This window comes from Heteronotia binoei, chromosome 5 (assembly GCF_032191835.1).
Source record: "Heteronotia binoei isolate CCM8104 ecotype False Entrance Well chromosome 5, APGP_CSIRO_Hbin_v1, whole genome shotgun sequence".
Taxonomy (NCBI): Eukaryota; Metazoa; Chordata; class Lepidosauria; order Squamata; family Gekkonidae; genus Heteronotia; species Heteronotia binoei.
Window position 1 is genome coordinate 118,160,253 of NC_083227.1, and position 22,897 is coordinate 118,183,149.

A 22,897-nucleotide genomic window follows, 5' to 3' on the forward strand; every position below is an offset into this window, starting at 1 on the left:
AACCCCCCCATTTGTAGAATTTTTTTTTTTATATCTACATTTGCCCTTATTCAGCGATTTAAGCATCTACATTGCCCTGATCTACTTATTTACATATCTGCAGTTGGGGCCATGGGGCTATTACATATATTGATACTTTTCTTGGATGCACAGAAGGCATAGTATTGCCTTTTAAATTTTTGTTATAGGAACAAGTAATAATGAGTCCAGAAATTTAGATTTTTTAGATTTTAGATTTTTTTCTATATTATTGAGGATTTGAATGTTTGGAAAAAATTCTTGACTAAGCAATAGAGGAATCTGAAAAATGGCAAGAAAATGGATAATAGGCATTTGATGTGATATTATCAAACTATGCTACTATGACAAGCAGTTTCTTTGAGAAAATTTGGATGGCTGCATGGAAAATGAAGATTATTTTAACAAATGCAAGAATTAGTACTGAGAAATTTCCACTACTCCCTTGATATTAGGAATTGGCGTCCCCAACAGGATGCCTATTGGCATGCCATGGTGCCCACCAACACCTTTCCTGGTGCCCACCAAATGTTTTTAGAAAATGGGTGGGGTCAGGTGGGGTTTTTGCTCAACAGGGCTTCTAATTAGTCCCTGGAAATCTGATTGGCTAGGCAGATTTGCAAAAAGTCACCACAGTGTAAAGCTCTTCACAGCATGGCTGAAGGTGTTTGCATGAAAATATTTTTAAACAATATGTTCCTTTTAAAGGCATCTTGCTGAACACAGCTGCTTAAAGTGCTAAAAAGTAACTATTAAACTTATGCATGACCTCACTCCCTAACTTTTGTGGTTGCCTTCATATCCTGGGGCAGCTATTGTGTGGCAGGCTATGCCTTTTGTGACAACCACCATTTTGTAGTTGCACCCATCACCCTGTGTCAGAATTCCAAAGGTGCCTGCATCCTCAGAATTGGGATCCCTGGGTTCAGGTTTGCCAGATTCCAGTGGGGGAATCCCCTGATTTGCGGGGCTTCCCCCCACTGTGGACCAGTTGGCTGGCTGGGGAAACCCTTCCCCTGGCAGGGACATTGCTGTGTGACATCAGGTGATGTCATTGCATCAGGGATGTTGCAGAGGGACACTCTGGTTTTTGGGCAAACTCTATGGTTTAAGCCCAGTTTAATCATGGAGTTTGCCCCAAAACCAGAGCCTCCCCCATGCAATGTCCTCACCCACCCCCAGAATGCCCCCCAAATCCCCCCACTGAACTGGTATGGGGACCTGGCAACCCTACATGGGTTAGATGACATATCACTGCAAATATAAAAGTATATCAGGAAATGTCAACTGTTTGCATTGATAAAAGCTAGACAGCTGCCATTAGGGTTTGTACCTTTCCTAGTAAATCAGTGATCATTAAAAATTGTTCTGTTGCAGACCACTTCTTTGTCTTGCTTGTTATTGGACTCAATATTTCTTACTAGATTTTCACATGGTTGATATAAAAATCTGTCCAGTTATATTTTTTCTTTACTCTCATGCCTTGAGAACTGCCACAGTATAGTTAACCCAGTATTTGTCCTTGTTAGCTCCAGAAACAATTTTCCAACATCATCCCTCATTTGCACTATGGTCTTGGGTAGTATTGTGTACTTGCTTCCAAGTAAACACACTTGGGCTTAAAGTTTAAGTGGTTTGCAGACTGCACTTTTAAGATTCACAGAAATAAGCCAATTTTTATTTTGTGAACCATTATTTAGTATCTTGATTTTAATAAGACCTCTGTGTGAAGTATATGTAAATAGAAATTTCTGTTACATGCAGCATCCATCCAGAGCAGAAGTCAATATAACAGCTGAAGGAAGAAATCTCATCTTGGATATTGAGAAGAATGAGTAAGTTTGTTAGTCTTATTCTATATAGAGTTATTAATCTCAAGGTGGAGAGCTAGAGTTTTCCTGGAACTACAACTGAACATCAAACTACATCAATAAATTATCCTGAAAGAAATGGTCGTATCTGGAAGAAATGGTACCTTCAGAGGTTAGACTCTGTGGCATCATATCCCCACTGAGCTCCCTCTCATCACCAGACTCCATCCTTCCCATGCACTGCCCCTATATCACCGGGAATTATCGAGGTAGGAACTGGCAACCCGCATTCTATGAATTAAGGAGAGGATTGCAGGAATCTCCCTGGGTCCCCAGACCAAGATTTTCTTTGGGTTCCCTCACAGCCAGTGTTCCCTCTAAGCTGCAGAGTCTTGTGAGCAAAAATTCAACTTTGTGAGCTACTGGCATTAAAGTTGTGAGCTACTGCATAAATTATTCCTGAGCTAAGACAAAAATGTGTGAACTGGAGGTTAAAAATCTGTGAATTAGCTCACACTAACTCAGCTTAGAGGGAACATTGCTCACAGCACCTAGATCTAGTCGCAGGATCACATGAAAAAAATCATATTACTTTCTTAGCTCTGTGGGCCCACAGATGACCTGAATCTCAGGGATTTTGTCCCCCCATTTGCCCTGCTCCCCAGTGGCTTGCTACCAACAAAGCCAGGGCCAGATTTATATTTTGAAGTTGTTCTAGCAAAGAAAAATCCAGTACGTGCAGCTCCTGCTATCCTAGAACTGAAGAGGTTCCTGCTAAAAACTCCATCTCATTAGGATCATTATATGATATTTATTGCAAAACTCTGGCGAAGTCCTGTGTCTAATTATTAGAAATAGGATCACTTCTACCCATGCACCAAGGGTAAAGACATGACTTGGATGAAGGTAGGTAAGGCTTAGAGACTTCCATGCATTGCAGCCATACAAAGCAACTGAGGGCTTTGGTATTACCTAATCCAGGCCATTATAGTATATATCTCAAACAATTTCCCCCAAGAATTGTGAGAGTGGAAATATTCATATTTTGCTTTTCTCTCACATCTGGTGCTTCAAAGCAGCTTACAGAAATAAATGCAAAAATACAGCTTAAACAAAGAGGTTTACACTATGATGCTTTAACATTCTGGCCTGATGGCAAGAAGTCAGGAGTTTTTTGGTTCTTGCCTTTCAGTTCTTGCCTCTGGGCACACCCAAGTGTCAAAGGAGGAACAGGAGCTCAGCAGAAGGGTTAAGAACTCTGTTTTCCTCTATGTTTCTTCCACTTCAAAGCCACTTTTTCTTAGTGGTTGTTTTGCTGAGGTGAAACAGCTGTTGTGTGACCCTATCTGTGGCTTCAGTGTAACTACTTCTTTTTCCTAAGAAGTGAGGAAAGATGCATTCATTACTTGCACTCTTCCTTTAATTGCTTCTACTGTAATATAGGAAGTGAGACACCCTTATAAGATCTGTGAACCCCAGGAGACAGGATGGAGGCATCCTCTTGCTACAGTTCCTGTTCAAGTGCCTGTCTGTCAGAATGGATGTGGTGATCATGGATCTCCAGTAGTTCATAAAAAGTAGTTTGTGTGTATGTGCAGCCAGAAACTGCAGCTGCATATGAACATGACTTTTTACAGACTTATGGAAATCCATGATCTTTTTCATGCTGGTTTTGCAAGATGGCAAGTGGCAACATTGATAAAAGTGCTGAAGTTAACAAAGCTAAATTTTCAGTCTGTGGTCTGGCTTTCACAGCTGCTCTTCGTGTAAGAAAGTGGTTTCCTATTTCTGTTTAATAGTTCATGAGATGGGACACTTGCTCAGTCATGAATAATTTTACCCAGTGTCTTTTACACTTCTCTGAAGGAATTATATTCTGTGAAGGAGAAAGGTGGTGTCAATAAGCTTTGATCAAGTGCTGTTTATTGGCATCAGCTGGATCTGCAGTAGAAATGATCCACTGTTCTAAATGTGCACGTGTGCGCGCGCGCACACACACAATGTCATTGAAGATCAGTTTGTAAAAGAAGCTTGTTCTGCCTTGGTTGACTAGAGAGGCATAAAGGAAACAGGGCTGGTGAGGCCTGGATGTTCTAAATAATTTTATCCAAATTCTATAAAACAGGTCTACTGATCACAAGTTACAAGATCAATGCAGTTATCACTGTCCATGTAGAACACTGTCTTGCTACCTAAGGCAGGTTATGGGCTTTTCAAGGAGCTGGTAGAAGATGCATTTACCAGCATTTACTTTTTGCATCTAGAATCTTATATCTTCTCCCACCCCAGCCATTGGAACTGTTGTTGCTGATTTCTCTTCTGTTCTAATAATGGACCATGCCTCTAGTACTCCCTAGCCTTTTGTATATCATTGCATTTGGGAAACAATAGAGTCATGTTAAATGCATGAAAAAAATGTCTTGATGCAAAGACACAATAGGATTTTGCTTCAATGCCAGGCCTTTTGTTAAGGCAGGTCATCAGCAATCTGTTCCTCAGAATTAGTTTGAGTCTATATGATAGTATAATGAAGACACCCATCTTTTCCCTGTTTACTTATCATTTGCAACAGTATTTTGCAATAACTATGAACAGTACAACAAAATTGGCAAGAGCGAAACATTAGCAGTAGATTAACTCCGAACATGATGACATAATCTCCAGGTGCCTCCTGGGAATCACACAGTGCTATTTTCATCAAATGTCTGCTCTCAACATGCTAGCAAAACGGAACACCTATATTGTGTTTACTTCCTGAGCTGGGGCCCTCATTCATCTAAACACACCATTCAACTTTATAAGGAAATACACAGAAAGTATAGTAAGTGCTGCCTTCCATGGTAATGTTTGCCCAGGACTGACTTTTAAAATCATGGTAACTCTAATTATGCATGAGTAAAAAACAAATTGCACCCTAAACGGATAAACGAGTCAGTTGGTCTTCATCTGGTGGGTTATGACTTGCATCCGAGCTGTACCTCAATCTGAAATTGATTGCATCACTAGCATTGCCATTGTTATTTTTTTTGCAGAGGCTTATGGGAAAGGAAGGAGACAGAAGCAGTGAAACTGACATACTAAGTTAAAAAAGATAAAATTTGATCCCATGCTGTAGGGTGACTCCTAGGTTTGAAAATAATGGAAATAAGGACAGATCCAACTGGTAATGGAGATAAGGATGTAGCAGTAGGTATTACAATGGGCCAGACTCCAGAGAAAGAAAAGATAAAAGCAAGTAAAACTTATGTCAGGACTTCTTTGAGGCCAATGAATGATAGTGGTAAGCCAACATCCAGAGGCCTTAAACATTAATGTAAATACTCCTATTACAAGCAATGTGCATTTAGTATTTTCCTCTCCTTCCCAGGTTTGAATCCAACTCTTGCCATCTATATAATTTTCCTAGAAGAAATCAGTTGTTTCCTTAGCACAGGTTACTGTTGATTGCAAAATAAAAACTAATTTGATGAGCTTTATAATGATCATGTTATCATGAATGCTAGTCTACCCTGACTTCCTCATTTTTCAGGGGTATATTATTGCAGATGGATGGAGTAACATCTGGGCTGCAAAGATCTCTGGAGGTGCTTCATTTCAACCTGCCTCTACTCGGAAAGAGGAGATGCTGGGCCTTTAGAACTTGAGTTCCATATATTTCAGACAGTGATCAATCATAGCTTGTGAAGTCCCTCAGTTCTCTAGGTTGCAGTGCTAGGTCCAGCGCTAGATCCAGAAGCATATCATGCTACTGATGGCGATCTCTCTGAAAAATAAAGTTGGTACTATCAAGATTTCCTAGCTATGGAGCATAAGACAGGCAGGGCAGTACATACACACTGCATTTTGCACATGCAATCAAAAAGAATAAATAAAAAATAATAGTGAGTGCTGTAAACAAGTCCAGATACTCTTTCATAACTGTTTTTTTTTTTTTGTTATTTCTGAAGATTGCATCTTATTTCCTCTTTCTGTGTTAGTAGCTGGAAGGCAGTGGTTTAGACTTCCTTGGTTCCCTCTCTAAACTTATCATTTTACAAGAAGTTTGGTACCTCCAAGCAAAGAGGCCACTTTTCTGAAAACAGACTGATGGATAAGACACTAATACTAGTTGAGTTTTGCTGCTGTTGCCAGCACTGGAAAGGCACAAGTTTAATTCCACAGGAAGTTATTCTGTTAAAAAATTTCTTGAATCTGTCCCCAAACACCCGGTGTAGTCCCATTTATCTTTTTTTAATGAGTTGCTGGAATGCTTAAGCTCTGCAGCTGCAGAACACAAAATTCACAGAAAATGGACAACAAAACCTATGGAGAGTAGCCTTTATGAAAGACAACAGTGTTGTTGGCCAATGCTTAGAGGTGGAAGAGTCCCAGATGTAAAGAGGGAAGTAGAAAAAGGTCACTTACTGGTGAGGATAGACATGTCATGATGAGGTGATGAATGTAATGATTGTGTGAGAGGGCTTCATCTGGGAAATTATCCTGTTGGGTGAATAACTGATCTTAGTACAGTACGAGTTGTCAATAAAGTTCCTTTTCCTCCTAAAGACTGGAAGATGTACTAAAATTTGTTCAGCATTTTCCTACAGATAGAGAGAATTTGGTTGAAACTGATGTTATTATTGGCCTTCTAAAAATATCCACTGTCCATGGTTCATTTCCTTGTCTTTACTTGAGGCAGCGAGGTAGTCTTGTAGGTGGTAAAGGACAGGAAGGAATTTGAGCCCAGATTTTTTGGAGATCTAAGTTCAATGCAAAAGCCAATGGGCCATACTCCTCAAAATAGCCAACTCCATGAACAACCAGCCTCCCACCTGATAAAAAGCCCCTGCAAGTAATCTAACAAATGTTTTACTGATGTTCTTTTGTTGACATAGTCATGATGTATCATGAGAATAATGCCTCTACACTGGACTTTGTCTAGGAAGGGTACTCCTACAATATCCACGTAGGAATTCTTGAATGGTAGCCAAATTAAGCAGTAACTAACTAGCTGATGTAAGCATTTGACATGAAAAATGGCCTGGCTCCCAGTCCAATTCAGAGACCTAATTCTAGATTACTGTATATTGAAAACCAAAACCCTGTCGCTGCCAAACATACAGTACTGTTTCCTGCTGTTGGGGCTAACAAGAAAGTTTATTTCCCCCAAGCTTCTGAGCTGTGGCATAAAAGGGTCACTTCCTGTCTATCATTTCCTGCCTTATCTTGTTTCCTTTCCATTGCTTGTTTAAAGCACAGGAGAAGAGAGGTTGTTATCCAGTTTAGCTCTCCTAGCAAGAAGGATAGCTAAGATTTTCTGCACAGTGACCACACACTATTCATCTCAAATTGCTTTGTACAAGGAGGATTACTTAGGGAGATAAATGACAGGAAGGGTTTGGCATTTCCCCCCAGTCCCTCGATGAGCAGCTGAATGAGCAGAAAAACACATCTGACACCTGAGGAATTTTATGTCATCTTTTTTTTTCTTTTCCCTATTCTGGAATACTGCTTTTGTTGCAAGTAGATTAGACAAGGACTCTGTCTTTCTCTGGAAGTTATCTCTTCCTTGATTTGGAATGTAACACAGTTTCCCATGTTGAAGGAACAGTTCCTTCCTTTCCTGTCCCTCTTTTTTTGTTTATCTCACAGAAGGATGTGCTGATGGTTTTGTTCTGCAGCTTTCTAGAAGTAGTTTTTGATCTTTGGGGGAGTAAAACAACCTGCTTCAATCTGCATACTATGCTCCTGGCAGAAAACCTTTTACTCAAAGAGCAGTTTTCTCTATATATGGTTGCAGGGTCAGTGGCCGAAGAACCTATTCTCTCAAGTCAGTGTGTGTGGGAGGATTATGCAATGGCCTGAAATGCTGCAGATGTTTCTCTTCAGTTTGTGAGACTAGGTGCTCCAATTCAGATCAAATAAAGGAGTCATTTTAATTGTCATCTGTTAAGCATTGCCCACTGGAGAGCAAAATGGTATACTGGTGCAGCTTTGGAAGCTGTTCTGAAAACACAAGTCTGTATTCATCATTTGAATATTCATCATTATGGCTTCAATATCATGTATGGAAGACCCATTATTAACCAAATGTCATGGACTACATTTTCATATTGCTTAACATAATCTCAAAAGCCATAGTGTTCAGAGGAGTTGGTTCACAAATTCAGCTTGAATTATTGGTTAGCGGCCAATACTCTTACATGATTATCAGTCATCTCTGGACAGTAGCCGATCTCTGAAGGTTAAGTCTGAAGGTAATGTTTGATACATGCAGATTACTTCTGTAACCTTACTGAATTAAGTAGCTGGTGTTGTCTCGTGCCCCTTTGATGTTTTTGGAATGATACTTCTGTCAACACCCAATATGTTGTAGTGATTAAGAGTGACAGACTCTAATCTGAAGAATGGAGTTTGATTCCTCACTCCTCCATATGAAACCTGCTGGGTGACCTTGGGGTAGCTGCAGTTCTCTCAAAACTCTCTCAGCCCCACCTACCTCATGAGGGGAGAAGAAGGGAAGCAGATTGTAAACTGTTGTTGGGTAGAGAAAAGCAGAGTATAAAAGCCCACTCTACTACTACTTTTTAATTTCCTTGGTTTAGATAGCCAAGCAACTGTGAGCAACTATAGACTTAAAACTACACAAGCATAGAAGGCTGCACTGTAATTGTAGATCAGCCTTTCTGCATGGCCATCTGATTTCAGGAACCACCCCTAAGCCATCATGAGCCAATCTGCTTTTCACACGTGCTCACCAACAGCAAGAGAAGGGCTGAAAAGAACTTTGAAACTGGATTTCACAATATTGCCAGTTTTGGCCTGAGAGATTCCTGGAGATTTGAGGATGGTGCACTGAGATTTGGGGATGATGCCTTGAGAGACTGGGGATGTGAGTGACCTCAGCAGGAGAACGATGGCCACAGTAGAAGTTCAGTGAACGCTGATTTGAATTTGATGTACAGAGGCCAAAAGAAATAGCAGCAATACACAGATGGGAACGTGGATGTAAAAATAGTTATGTCCAAACCATTACTGGGAAACATAAGAGAAGCCATGTTGGATCAGGCCAGTGGCCCATCCAGTCAAACACTCTATGTCACACAGCAGCCAAAACAGGTGCCATCAGGAGGTCCATCAGTGGGGCCAGGACACTAGAAGCCCTCCCACTGTTGCCCCCCCCCCCCAGTACCAAGAATACAGAGCATCACTGCCCCAGACAGAGAATTGCATCAATACCCTGTGGCTAATAGCCACTGATGGACCTCTGCTCCATATGTTTATCCAATTCCCTCTTGAAGCTGTCTATGCTTGTAGCTGCCACCACCTTTTTCCTCCCAGGCTTTCTTGGCAGGTTATTGAACATATATATTTTTAAAATTAAGAGTTTGCTGGTAGTGAGGCTTGATGCATCCAGTTTTGATGTCTTTTTGAAATATTGCTCAAGAAATCAGTCCCAGACTTTGAAAATATTTGTACACAAACTGCTGTACATTATCTTTAAAACTTTAGGTGGCAGTTGCTCACTAAAACAGGGGGCTTGCCCGTTTAAACCAAATAGATTTTTTCATAAACAAGAACTATGCGGCTAACTTGTTGAGTTGACTACAGAAGAAGTGTCTCTGATTTTTTCTTCACATTAATCACTTCACGAAAAGGTGCTTTAGTCAGTCCCGGATATTTTCAGCATCAGAGATTCAAATGTGGCATATTATTGCCATTATGCACTTGATGATGTTATTTTTGGATATTCTCTTATCAGCTTTTCTTTCCTGCTCTGTGATCCATCTTTCTTCTTTTAATGATTATTCACAATTATTGGGTTGTGACTTTCTTCAGGGCTCACTGTTTGCTCTTTTAGATTAAGCATTTAGTCAATTTAGACACCCATGTATGTTGAAGATTATCCCAATTTTGGAGTGTAAAAATGATCTGTTCCCTTTAACTGAGTCACTTGCTTTTCTTATCTTCCTGAAATATTTCCTCATCCACTCTGATAACCAGATCTTTGACCATTCCATAATCATCCATTTAGGATTGTCAGGTTCAATTTTGTCCCTGGCAAGGGGTTTTGGGGAAGGAAGCATTCCAGGAGAGGCGTAGCCCTCCCCAATGTGATGTCATGCAGAGTGACATTGTGTCCCAGACGCAGCTCCTGCACTGCACTCCCCACTTTCCCCCAACCATTTAAAGGGAAAATTACTTTTAAATGGCTGGGGGGGGGCGGGGGGAGTTGACACTGCTCTACCCCTGCAAGAGGCAAAATTGCCTCTTGCGAGGTGGAAACTGACAGCACCTGCTTGGAAAAAGCAGGCACCATGTGTTCCTCCCCTGCAAGAGGCAAAATCACCTCTTGCAAGGTGGGAGTCAGTGGCACCTGCTCTTTTCAAGCAGGGCTTCAGAGAATTGTTAGGAGCATGGCATTCTGACTAGCCACTTGGCTGGCAATGGGGTCTGCTGAAAACTTGGGGAAACACTGCTGCCGCCATGGGACTGGCATCCCTACATCCATTATTCTTTTTCAGTCAGAAAAGTTGCTTACTCACCACTTCAGCCCTTTTTAAAAACTATTTTCTTCAGATCTTTTTATCTTTTCTTCCAAATACTTAACATCTGTCTTATTTTATGAAACTGTAACATGCAGTTTTCTCAGTGTTTATCACTGGACATGCCTGTTCACCTTGTTCTGCATCCACACAACTATTTTATCTGGGCAATAATGTATTTTGTTTATTTATTTGAAATACATGTACCCCACACTTTCTATGTAAAATATATGCATGGTGACAATATCTCCATGTGAACACAATCCTCCAAAGTGAACACAATCCTCTAGAACACTGATCTAGACTGATTATTTAGAACTTAGGTTATCATCTTGATACACCCATGAAATTATTGTTGAATATTTTCTATTCCAGAATATTCTGGAATATTACCCAGGGATACCTTGGGCAGTTGATTATGGTATTAGTCATCTATGACAAAGTATATCTAAACATAAATTTGCATAGTAGAGTTGTCAGGCCTGTTCCTGCAAATCCTGAGAGCTCTTTGGGTTTAGATTGGGAAGGAGAATCTTACAGATACTATGTCACTTCTTCCCCTTATTTCTTCCATCACACAAGGACAGGCAACAGGGCAGGGGTAGGAGTTTGTCTGCTGCAAGAGGGCAAGTGGTTAGCGTAGTGCACAGAACACATTACCTTGCCAAACTGAATGGTGCATATGTCTTCTTACAGCTAGTTGTGTCTCATAGTTATTATGATGACACTTTAAAGGGTGGGATTAATTCAGAACTACTCCTATTCATACCTTTGTAACTATAAAATTGTGAACATTCCTAAAACAAGTATTTACTTTAAACATTTAAAATTGCCCTTGTTTTTAAGTAGTCTGGACTCAAGATGAGTAGAATCATCAATAAACATGGTACAAAACATAATTTTTGAAACATGACCATCATAAAAACCTCAAGACCCAAGTTGCCCACAGGGCTATCATTGGAAAGAGCCAAAGACCCGCCTACAGAATTCCATTTTACAGGCTCCAAACTTCCAAGAGAGATGCATGGAATTAGACCTCCTAATTCCCTGAACACTGGAGCGATCACTGGAAAAGCCTACAAATGGACATTAGCAGAACAAACCTTTACAGCTAAAAGCTCATGGCTGTGCTGAGTGAAACTACTGCAGGGGCTCATCGCAGGAGAGATATGGAGCAACCTAGCACACTGCAAAGTAATGATGGCTTTCTCTCTCCATTCTGATGGGGCTTTCTGTTATGTAAGACCGGATGTGGTCTCCAAAACAGCCACACGACAAGGGAGCTGCAATGTCTCTATTCCCATGCTTCCATTTTATGACATAATGCTTTGTTCTGCCCTAAATTTCCATCTCCTCACTCATAAGTTATTTGACACCCCCACCATATAATGGTGCTTAATACCACAAAATGGAAACCCCCTTCTCTGCAGGCCCTTTCACAAAGCAGCTCCATGGCATTAAGATGGACGCTTTATTCTGAACAATGGCACTATTGATGGGGTGGAGCAGGGCCAAAAGCCCTCTGAATAGAACTAGAAGAGTAACACAGTCTTTAAGACATCTGTACATTATGGCTCTGGGCCAGACCATTGCTCACTCTTTGGAGCTGACCCTGCTCCTGAGGTTTTCAGTTTAATGAAAATTGGAACAGCTTTTAGTCGGAATCTATATATCAATATAAGGACATTCTGTAGGCAGAAGGCTGCATCTACTCAGGTTATTATTTAGAAGCAAAGGCTTGGCACATGCTAGAAAGCTATATAAAGATAGGCTTCCCATTACCCAAGTAATAACACCCTTTCTGAGATGGGACATTTTCTTCTTCTGTGGTTAAGGCAGTCAAAGGCTGCAATAATATGCATTTGAGAATAAGTTGTGTTGAACTTATTGGAATTTATTTCCAAGTTAATTTAATTCCGTTTTTCAATTTATACTCCGCCCTATCCTGCAAGTGGGCTCAGGGTGGCTTACAACACTAAAACAACATTAAAATGAACCACATCAAAAATTAAATAACATCATAACCACAGTTATGTCAAATTAGATCAGAAAACAGTAATCCATACAATTGGCAGCAACAGCATGTAGGCTGGAAGCTTTCAATACAACTTAAGCACCTTGATGGTTAATAGGCATTATGTTAATAGGCATATGATTGTATTACATGGCTATAATCCTATTCAGGCTATTTGGGTGTGCATCCCATTGAACTGAATGTTGAATAAATTAGCATAGACTCATACTGAAGATCTCCTCTATCTAGCCATGTGGCCTCAGAATATCTGTAAAATGTTGTTAGTTAGAAGATACTATATTTACTTTTTAGTTCTCTTTTCCCAAATTCTTTGGTTCAACAAGCAGGCCAGAGGTGGGAGAAGTAATATAAATTTACAGTCCCACATGGTACCTGTAGGCGCCTGGGTGCCCTCTGACATCTTACTTAGTGCCCTTCAAGTGCTTTTAGAAAGTGGGTGGGGCCAGGTGGAGTTTTTATACTTCAGAGCTTCTGATTGGCCAATGGAGATCAGTTTGCTGTTCTGCAACATCCTCACCTATTTTAAACAGGATGTTAAACAGGTGTCTGTCTGAAATGTTGATGAGTTATTTTTAGATTTATGTGTATCTTTGCTCCCTGACATGCTGTGGATGGCTCCGCCTCCTGTGGTAGCCATCTTGTGAACAGCTCAACCTCCTACCGCAGCCATTTTGTTGTTGTGCCCATCACCCTGCATCAGAATACCAAAGAATCCCACAGCATCTAAGAGGATGGGGACCTCTGCTATGCATACTTACTTGAAAATAAATGACATTGAATTCTGAGTAAACTTTGGAATAAATGTACATAAGATTACATTACTAAGTTATTTTGCTCCAAATCATTGTTCTTCTGATTCAGGTTACAAAAATGAATAATGCTTAGGGTTGCTGGCTCTGAGTTGGTAAATAGCTGGAGATTTTGGGGAGGGTGGGATTTGGTGAGGTATAATGTCATTGAGACCACCTTCTAAAGTGGCCAGTTTCTCTGGGTGAACTGATCTCTGTCACCTGGAGATAAGGCTGCCAAGCCCCTAGTCCAGGCAGGGAATCTCCTCCCCGGAGATTCCCAACCCACCGGCGGGGGGAACCTCCCCCTGCATTGCCAGTGGAATGACATCACCTGGAAGTGACATCATCAAAATGATGGCGTGCACATGGGGCCACTCTAGGCATTTCCAGGAAAACTCTATGGTTTCCCCAGACAGTCTAGCCATTTGGTAGGTAAAACTCTATGGTACGACTTTTCAAGCCCTGGCGGGCGAATGTCTCCCACCAGGGCTTGAAGAGGACTTGGCAATCCTACCTGGAGACCAGTTGTAATACCAAGAAATCTCCAGCCACTACCAGAAGGTTGAGACAAACCCAAACCTAAAGAAGGTTACTGTGACCCAAAATTACTATGGAAGTTCTCTTGCAATAACAATAATTGCACTTAGAACAGGCATACAGTAGAAATACAACCTTTAATACAACAGGTATTCGATAGAAATATACATCAGTCCATTACAAAGTTACCCAGTTGTTCAAATTAATTGCAGTGACAGGACCGTTAACTTTCACTTCTTGTTTCAGTAGTTTCCTCAGGTGCGGGATTAACATAACTGTGAACAAAATCACTAACAACTCATACCAAAAATTGATGTGAAGGTTGGCAACCCTAGGAATGCTTGTTTGTGACAGAGACTTGCAAATGAGTTTAGAGTCTACCCATTGACCTAGGGTCAACCACAACCATTTTTGTGACCATGGCTTTTTGAAAAAGCCAGTTTATTGTTAGCCTTATAAAAAAGAGCAGCTTCGTTTTGAGCAGTGCAGATAAAATATAGATTAAAAACAAGATGACAAATTCTGCCACCAGTATCTTAAAAGGCTGATACACAAACAGCTGTGTAGAGAGCAACGAAGAATCCGTTCTGTAGAATAACACTTCATAAAATGTGGCTCTGCTTGCTGGCTGTTAGGGTTGCCAAGTCCAATTCAAGAAATATCTGGGGACTTTGGGGGTGGAGCCAAGATCAAGGCAGTGACAAGCATAACTGAACTCCAAAGGGAGTTCTGGCCATCACATTTAAAGGGACGGCACACCTTTTCAATGCCTTCCTTCCATAGGAAATAATGAAGGATAGGGGCACCTTCTTTTGGGGCTCATAGAATTGGACCCCCTGGTCCAATCCTTTTGAAACTTGGGGGATAGTTTGGGGAGAGGCACTAGATGCTGTACTGAAAATTTGGTGCTTCTACCTCAAAAAACAGCCCCCCCCGAGCCCCAGATACCCGCAGATCAATTCTCCATTATTTTCTATGGGAATAAATCTCCATAGGGAATAACAGAGTTCCCAGCAGACATTTCCCTCCCCTCCCCCCACTTTCTGATGGCCCTGAAGCGGGGGGAGGGTCTCCAAACCGGGGAATCCCCTGCCCCCACCTGGGGATTGGCAACCCTACTGGCTGTGCACATTTGACTATTTTAGCACCATGTTCATCGTCACCACCCAATGTCATTATTCTTTAGGGTTGTTATTTGTGGTGGTAGAAATAGGCAGCAAAGAGGGTTAATTACTGATATTCATGCCCTGCACAAAATACAGACCATTTCCACATGGAGATAGTTCTCTGTATGGCTCACTTACATTTAATGTATCCACAAAGGTTGTTCCTGGTTTGTAGCTATTGAACTTTCAGATTATTAATGTACATGGCTCAGGAGGTTCTTAGAAGCTAGGGCACTGTCTGGTCTAGGTATTTTAAGGACAAAATATCTTGCAGTTTCTTTGCTTCCTGGTTTCTGAGATCCTTCCTGACACATAGTACTATCTCAGGGATAGCCAAACATACTTAACGTAAGAGCCACACAGAATGGCAGATGTTTGAGAGCTGCAAGACATGAACACATATTACACATGTCTTTCTTAAAACTCTTAATACTTTTTTTACACAGAAAGATAAAATACATATGTATGCATTTGACAACATGACCATGCTAGAAGGAGACGTTTAAAAAAACAAACACTGGAAATAACTGTTCCCATAAGACCAGCATAAGGAAAGGTTAAGCAATTATTTTTTGACCCCAGTGGGAGAAGGAAAGACACATGTATCATATAAATAACTGACCACCATTTGCATCATTATGTATATCTTTTTGTCTTGACACCACGGGTGCATTCACACTACACTAAATAATGCAGTTTGCAACTGGATTTTTACTGTGTATGAATAGCAAAAATCCAGTTGCAAAACGCATTATTTTGTGTAGTGAGAAGGCTAGTAAATGCAGCTCTTGTAAGAGCTATGAAACTTAGGGTGAACCCTGTGGTGCCCTCTTTAATTCCATCCCTCCTTCCAGTGGTTCCTTTGGCTCTTGCACTCTCTTTCCCTGCACTAGGTCTCTGGGCAACCTCTGCAGTAAATGAGAAGAGCTTGTAAGCTTGCCTATTTCCCCCTTCTCCCCACTTCACACACAGTGGAAATATTCGCCTATGTATGGGTCAGACCTAGGAGGCTGACTGAGGTCCTGATGCGAAGCATGCTTACTTGAGAGTAAGCCTGCATTAAGTTCCTCCTTGACTTCTGGGAGCCACACAATATGTGTGGAAGAGCTGCATGTGATTCCCAAGCCACAGTTTGGCCAGCCCTACAGTGGGTGATATAATAATGGCCATTGTTTGCATCACTGACTGTGTGGCCCTATCATGCTGGCTTTTTGCAGAATGAGAAATGCTCAGCTTGACATCCAGTTTGCTGGATGATGAAATGGATGATCTAATAATGCGCACTGTTATCATCAATGAACTGTGTGGTCCTATCATGCTGCTTTCTAGCACAGTGAGGGCTTCTCATCTTGACATCCAGTTTGGTGGATTATGCAGTGGGTGATCTCCTAGGCCGTTTTCGCACTTAGCGTTTGCTCCCCTTTTTCCGCAGCGCAATTATGTCCGGATCATTTTTCTCGTTTTCCCACTAGTGACTCTTTGCGGAGTCGCCTTCCCTGAAGCCCCAGCTCAAATCGTTTTCCCACTGGCATCGACCTGAGTTCGATGCCCTGTCAATCATTTTTTTTTTAAGCGCAAGTCTGGTTGCGTAATGACGTACTAACGTACTAACGTAACATCGAGCTGATCCCTCCCCTTCTTTTCGTGGACAAACCGCATCACGTGTGCTGCTGCTGCTTATGGATTGGCTGCAGCTGTAGAATCCTCCACAGCCCTTCATGTATTAACAGAAGCATTCACAGTGGAGAATCCTAGCACTAGATTCCCCCCCCCAAATTCTGAAGCACTAGATTCCCCCCCCAAATTTCCTCCGCTCTCTTTCCCCTCCCCGGCTGGCGCTTGCAACGGGGACCTGACTGATTCCTGCTGCCAGAGCTCCCCCCCCGCCCCATTCTCTCCTTCCCCTCTCCTTTCGCATTATCGAGATAACGCAACAGCGAAATAACGCAACTAAAGTCAATAAAAAAAATTCCAACGAAACCAATTGAGGTGGCAATTGAGGCTATTCCAGGGTTTTTTTTTTTCCTATTTGTTAATTTCGAAATATCGCTATTACGCAAAACTGTGAAGTTTAAAAAAAAAATGGCCGTGCCGGCACTTTGGGGAAGCGCCGCGAAAGGCTGATGATTGGCCAAGCGGGTGGATGGGGTGGGAGGACGGAAAGGGAGAGGGTGACGCCCACAAAGCAGTCGATCCGGCGTGGATGGATTTCGCACAGCAAACTCCGCTGAGTGGATCCGGAGTGGATCCGGAGGTTTTCGGAAACTCCGGCAGCATGCTGAAAAACATACTCCGGCGTAAAATCCCTGAAGCGCCAGAGCAAACCGCAGCGCCGGAGCAACATGTGCGAAATCCAAGAGAAGATCCGGAGGTAAATGGGGCGCTACGCTGGAGCAAACGCTAGTGCGAAAACGGCCCTAGTGTCCATTATTTGAATCACTGAACAGTGTAGTCCAGTCATGCTGGCTTGTAGCACAGGTTTACTCTGAGGGCTGCTCTGCTTGCTGGGTGATGCAGGGGGTGATCTAATAATGCCTATTGTTTGCATCACTGAACTGTGTGGCCCCATCATGCTGGCTTGTAGCACAATGAGGGCTGCTCAGCTTGACATCCAGTTTACTACATGATGCAGTGGGACTCATCCAACCCCCTGCTCAATGCAGGATCAGCCAACATCAGGGGTGGCCTATTTCCCCTTCCCCAATTCACATGGTGGAAATATTTGCCTACATAAGGGTCAGTGCTCAAAGGCTGACTGAGGTCCCAATGCTTCGCAAGCTTACTTGAGAGTAAGTCCACATTCAGTTCCTCCTTGGCCTCCATGAGCTGCACAATATGTGTGAAAGCCACAGTTTGGCCACCCCTGTACTATCTAAAGCTTATCTTTGCAATACAAAGGTCGTAGTCAAAATGAGTAAGTTCATATTGAAATGAAATTCTTCATTGTTCCTAGACTTCATCCAATGTTACCCACAGATACAATGGGCAAGTATCATAAGGTTTTATATGAACCTTGCACTTTTCAGTTTAGAAAAAAAGATTACTAAGGGGAAAATAATTGTTTGGAGAAATACTAGACTTTTTCTCCCTCTTCCAAAATGCTAAAACTTGGAGCTGCCCTATGAAATGGATGAGAAGTAGATTCAGGACCTGAGCAAGGCTGCCAGTTTTGAGGTGATTTATTTGTAGGGTCCCCGTAAGTTGGAAGTGGTTTGATGGCATTTAACACAGATATTGAGGATAGACAAGAGAAAGTACTTAACAAACAAAAGACAGTACATGACATTAACTTCTTGAACTCGACCATGGGGTGTAATGATGGCCACTACCTTGGAGGCTTGGCTTTGAAAGGAGATTAGGAAAAAAAAATGTCTGTCATTGGCTGAATAAGCTTTAGGTGTTTGAATATCAGCTGCCAGTACATGCTGCAAGGGGAACCTTTGCCTTTTGTGACCTTACTATTAGCTTTCCAGGGCAGCTGATCAGCCATTGTGGAAAACATTGGACTGAGTGAACCGTTGGTCTGATCAAGCAGGGCTCTTGTATTTTATATGTGGTGCAAAGGAAATAGAGGACATACTTCCTGCCCCTTCTCCCAGTAGCTGAGAGTGTATGATTTATTGGGACTATTGAAGGGGGTTGGGAAAAAGACTTTCTTCCTTCAAGAAATAGCAAATTGATATGCAGAAGTTACTTTAAAAATCTGTGGTTATCAGCACCTTACAGGATTTTGCTGATACAACTCTTTTTAAGTTCACGGTTAGGGATGGGCACAATCCAGGAAAATGCAGTTAGTGGTTCATGGCATGCCTGGTTTCTGACCCATGAACCATCACAAACTTTTAAGAGTCAAGCAAACTGGTTTGGTTTGTGAGATTAGTGATGTAGTAGAATGCCCCCCCTCCGCATGCAATTTATTAAGCAGATTGTTGTGATTGTATATGAATGAAATTTGCATTGTTACATCAGCTGAAACCATAGATAAGACAAACAGTAGATAATAAAGCAAATCTAGGTCAGGATTTCGAATCCTGGTTTGATGGACCTTAGCTAAGTTAGTGAAGTGGCCTGTGTTCAGATAATCACACTAACTATGGTTAGTTTAGTTAAATCATAACCATGTATTATGTTTGCCTCATGCCTTAACCATACTTGTGTCCCTTGAAATCAATGGGCGTTAGCATACTTATTTCAACACTGGATTGTGTCCTGGCAGCTTCACTACTGACCTACATGATATCTTGAGTTCAAAACACTAGCTGTAAATATTACACCTGTTTCCTTCTCCATCCTTTGCTCTTACATGTAGGCCACAATAATATTGTTTTTGCTAAGTATGGCAGAAATCAGATTGTAGAGGTTTGTTTGTTCATTTGAGTTTACTGTAAATAATTCCAATATTTCCTGGGGTTTTTAGTAGACTAAAGGATAGCATCATGGTCTGGGAAACAATAAGAGGAAACTGAGTGAATGACAAACAATAAAGGGAATATGTAAACAATATAACTTGATTATGTAGTGCCCTTAATGGCTTCATAGAATTGCCCCGGTGTAAGTCATGACTTGGATATTGTTAGCCAGCTTCTTTGAATCCAGAACATGAAAGGCTTTCAGAGGTATTCAAGATAGCTGAGATGAAAAAAATGGAAAGGTCTACAGATTATGGGGGAATTGATCTGACTTCAGCTTCCCATCTCCTCCCTCCTCCCTGCAGCCTCTACCTAGGAAAAGGACAGTTTTTCTTCCCAGTGTGGACCAAAGCAGGAGGGAAGCAACCTCAGCAAGGTATGAGAGTCCACCTTGCAAAGTAGCCATTTTCTCCAGGGGAAGTGATCTCTGCCATCTAGAGCAGACAATTAGAGTGGTTTCTCAGTGAAACAGGCTTCCTCTGGAGGTGGTAGGCTCTCCTTTTTAGAGATTTCTAAACAGAGGCTAGACTCCAACTTTGTTTTATTGTTTCAGACCAACACATGCCCACCTGGATCTGCTTATATGGCACATGCATGATTCCTTCTCCCACTGGTGCCAAAAATAATTCCTCAACCTTTCCCTGTACTGGTCTTATGGGGACTGTTATTCCCAGTTTTTGTTTTTTTAAAAGTCTCCTTCTATCATCTTGTATTGTAAAGTGCATAGATATGTATTTTGTCTTTCTGTGCAAAGAAAGTATTAAGAGTTTTAATAAATATTACATGTATGTAATATTTGTTCATGTCTTACAGCTCTCAAACATCTGATGTTTATTATATGTGACTTTTATGTTAAGCAAGTTTAGCCACCATGTGCTGTATCTGAAGAAGTGAGCAGTAACTCACGAAAGCTCATACCCTATGTGGAGAAACGCCATCTTAGTTGGGAGGGAACATGAAACTGCTAAGCAGGCTTTGGGGCCTAGCCCTCCTTTCATTCCCCCCCTCCCTTCCAGAGCCAAACCAACAACTCTAGGGGGAAAGCCTCCTAGAGCGGCAGGAAATTCTTTTGTTCTTGGTATGTGAGTTAGGCAGGAAGAGAGGCAGTTCTCAGCGGGCGCTCAAAGGAAGAGGTTGCCAGTGTGGGGGCTCCTGCCTGTGGAAGAGGCCTATTCAAAAGGAAAAGGCCCCCAGGTAGTCAGACCAAGTAAGTCATCCACAAGACAGGGCAAGTTTAGACCAGGGACAGTAAAATGCGTTTATAACCACCTTTTCTTTGTCATGCTGTTTGCTGTGCGGGTGATGTGCTGTGCTAACCTTTTACATGCAACTGTTTTTGTTTTGTTCTTCTTTTCTTTTCTTTTTCTCTTTTAATTAAATATTTTTACTGTTTTGAATGCTGGCAGTCAAACTCTGTACCACATAGATCCCCAACCGCCTTAGACCACGCTGCTTTAAGAAGGGGGCCCCGGGGAAGGGGAAAGGCATGCAGTTGGATAAGGTGCCAATCCTCCAGGGGTTCCCCAAAAAAGTGCTGTGGTCTCCGTGATACCCAAGTACTGGGTGGCAGAGGGCCTTGAGGCCTGGCCTCATAGCTGGAGAGGGGGATTGGGAGTCCTGTTCCTCTCAATCTGAACCTCTAGACTGAGCAGGTGGTGGCAGCGAGCCCAAGTGGCCGGAGGAGAAATAGCTCCCTCCAGGAGTTGGCGACTCAATAGGGAGTTGACGGGACCGGGTCTGAAGGCAGAATCGGGCCGGTTCCGTCACACCCTATGACAAATTTTGTTAGTCTTTATGGTGCTACTGGACTTCTACTCTTTTCTAGTGCCTCATGAGTGAGTGTTAGGGTTGCCAACCTCCAGATTGGAAAAAACAACCTGGGATCACAGCTCATATTACAAGCAATACAAACAAACACTGGCTAACAACATTTAGTAAAAAAATTTAAAGAGTCACATAAGTCTTTTGTAGACATTATAAAGAAGTACAACTTTACAATATTTCAAAATTACAAAGAAAGGTCCATCCCAGTGAGCACCCATAGACGCATTTTGTCAAAAGTCTTCCTCAGGAGTAATTCTGTCTCCTTTAAAGTTATCAGCCTTTTGTTATAATCAGTGTTGATATTGGGAGTAAGCCAGGCCATAAGCCAGGCTCTTCTCTAAACAGATGCAAAAATCTTCTGAATTTGGCTGAATTTGGTTCTCTGCAACCTCTTTATTTACTTCAAAATCTTTCATCCTGGAATAGACCATGGTAATTGTAATGAGATACAACACAAAGCTGAATAGACGTGGATAATTTCTTAAATTTTTAAATTAATCATTTCTAAAATTTATTATTGATTATTATTACCTCTCAATACCACTTAAGTGTCTATATTTATATTAGGAGTAAGACAGTTCTGAACCTCTTCTCTAACCAGAAGCAAAAGCCTTCTGGATTATGCTGGCAAAATGCTCTCTACAATATTTATATTAGGAGCAAACCATTCTTGAGCCTCTTCTCTAACCAGATGCAAAAGTCTTCTGAATTTTGATGGCAAAATGCTCTTGAGTCATGCATTAATTTAGGAGCAAACCAGTCCTATAACTATATTAGCCAGTCCTATAACTATATTTGCCAAAGTGTGAGAGAGGTTTTATAAACAGCATATAAATGAAATCCCAGTATTTCATATTTGCTCACATCTCCTAACCTGTAAGGGCGTCAGTTTATGTGAACTCTGGCCTTGGTATGTAGATTCTGACCTGTTCTTTTTTTCTACTTGGGGTAGATCTGTGTTACAAACATTTCAGTTTTTGGAACCTAAAAGCAATTCATGTTTGGTATAATTCAATGCAAATGAGTTATGTGACTCTGGATATGAATAAATTCAACTTTGGAGTGTAATCTCATTTAGTTTCATTAAAGCACCCACAGGCTAGCAGATGACTTGGCATGGCCTCTCTGGAGGACATTGCTTATTCTCTGCGCACTGCTCGTGCTACTTTCCTGGAGGTTAATACAATTTAGAAGAGGAAGTAACTTGCTTTTTGCAGCTTCATGCTCTCCAGCCCTTGGTGATACAGGAGATAACAGGGCCTACTTTCTAGTGAAGGGCATTTGTATTTGTGTCTGTAGTGCTTTGTGGTTTGCTGCAGTCTGCAGATGCAAGACTACGAATGGGTTGTAGGAGCGATGATGAACAGAAAGAAATGGGTTTTGCGGGAATGCAGCAATGAAATAACTGTCATGATGGCATTAGTCATCTTTAATTGTCTCCTCAGCGCACACTCTGTGTAGAAAATGCTACGCAATTCTTACATCATTCATTTTATAAAATACATTAGGCCAAGACTTAATAGCTTAACCAAGACCACCCAGTGAATATCGTGGGCTTTTTCAGGTTAGAGAGGATGACAGTGGAGGCAGGATATGTGTTTATAAATTATGGAGAGGCATCTTTCCTTTTCTTGAGTCATATCAAAGGGCCTCTTAATAGTGAATGCCAACCCTTTTACTGTCACCTCAGAAAGCCTATCTAATACTCTATTTGTTTATTTTTAAGTGTCATGTTACATATTGTACTTTATTCCAGCACTACATTGTGGAAGCAGTCAGAA

The 22,897-nt window shown here is 41.6% G+C and overlaps 1 protein-coding gene across 1 annotated transcript in view; it reads left to right on the forward strand.

Annotated features, from left to right (window-relative positions):
* ADAM19 (ADAM metallopeptidase domain 19) overlaps window positions 1–22,897 on the forward strand; it is a 90,226-nt gene that overhangs the window by 9,630 nt on the left and 57,699 nt on the right. The window contains exon 3 of the mRNA XM_060240243.1: window positions 1,783–1,853. Within this exon, the coding sequence (XP_060096226.1) occupies window positions 1,783–1,853 (71 nt within the window). The remainder of the gene's footprint in view (window positions 1–1,782; window positions 1,854–22,897) is intronic.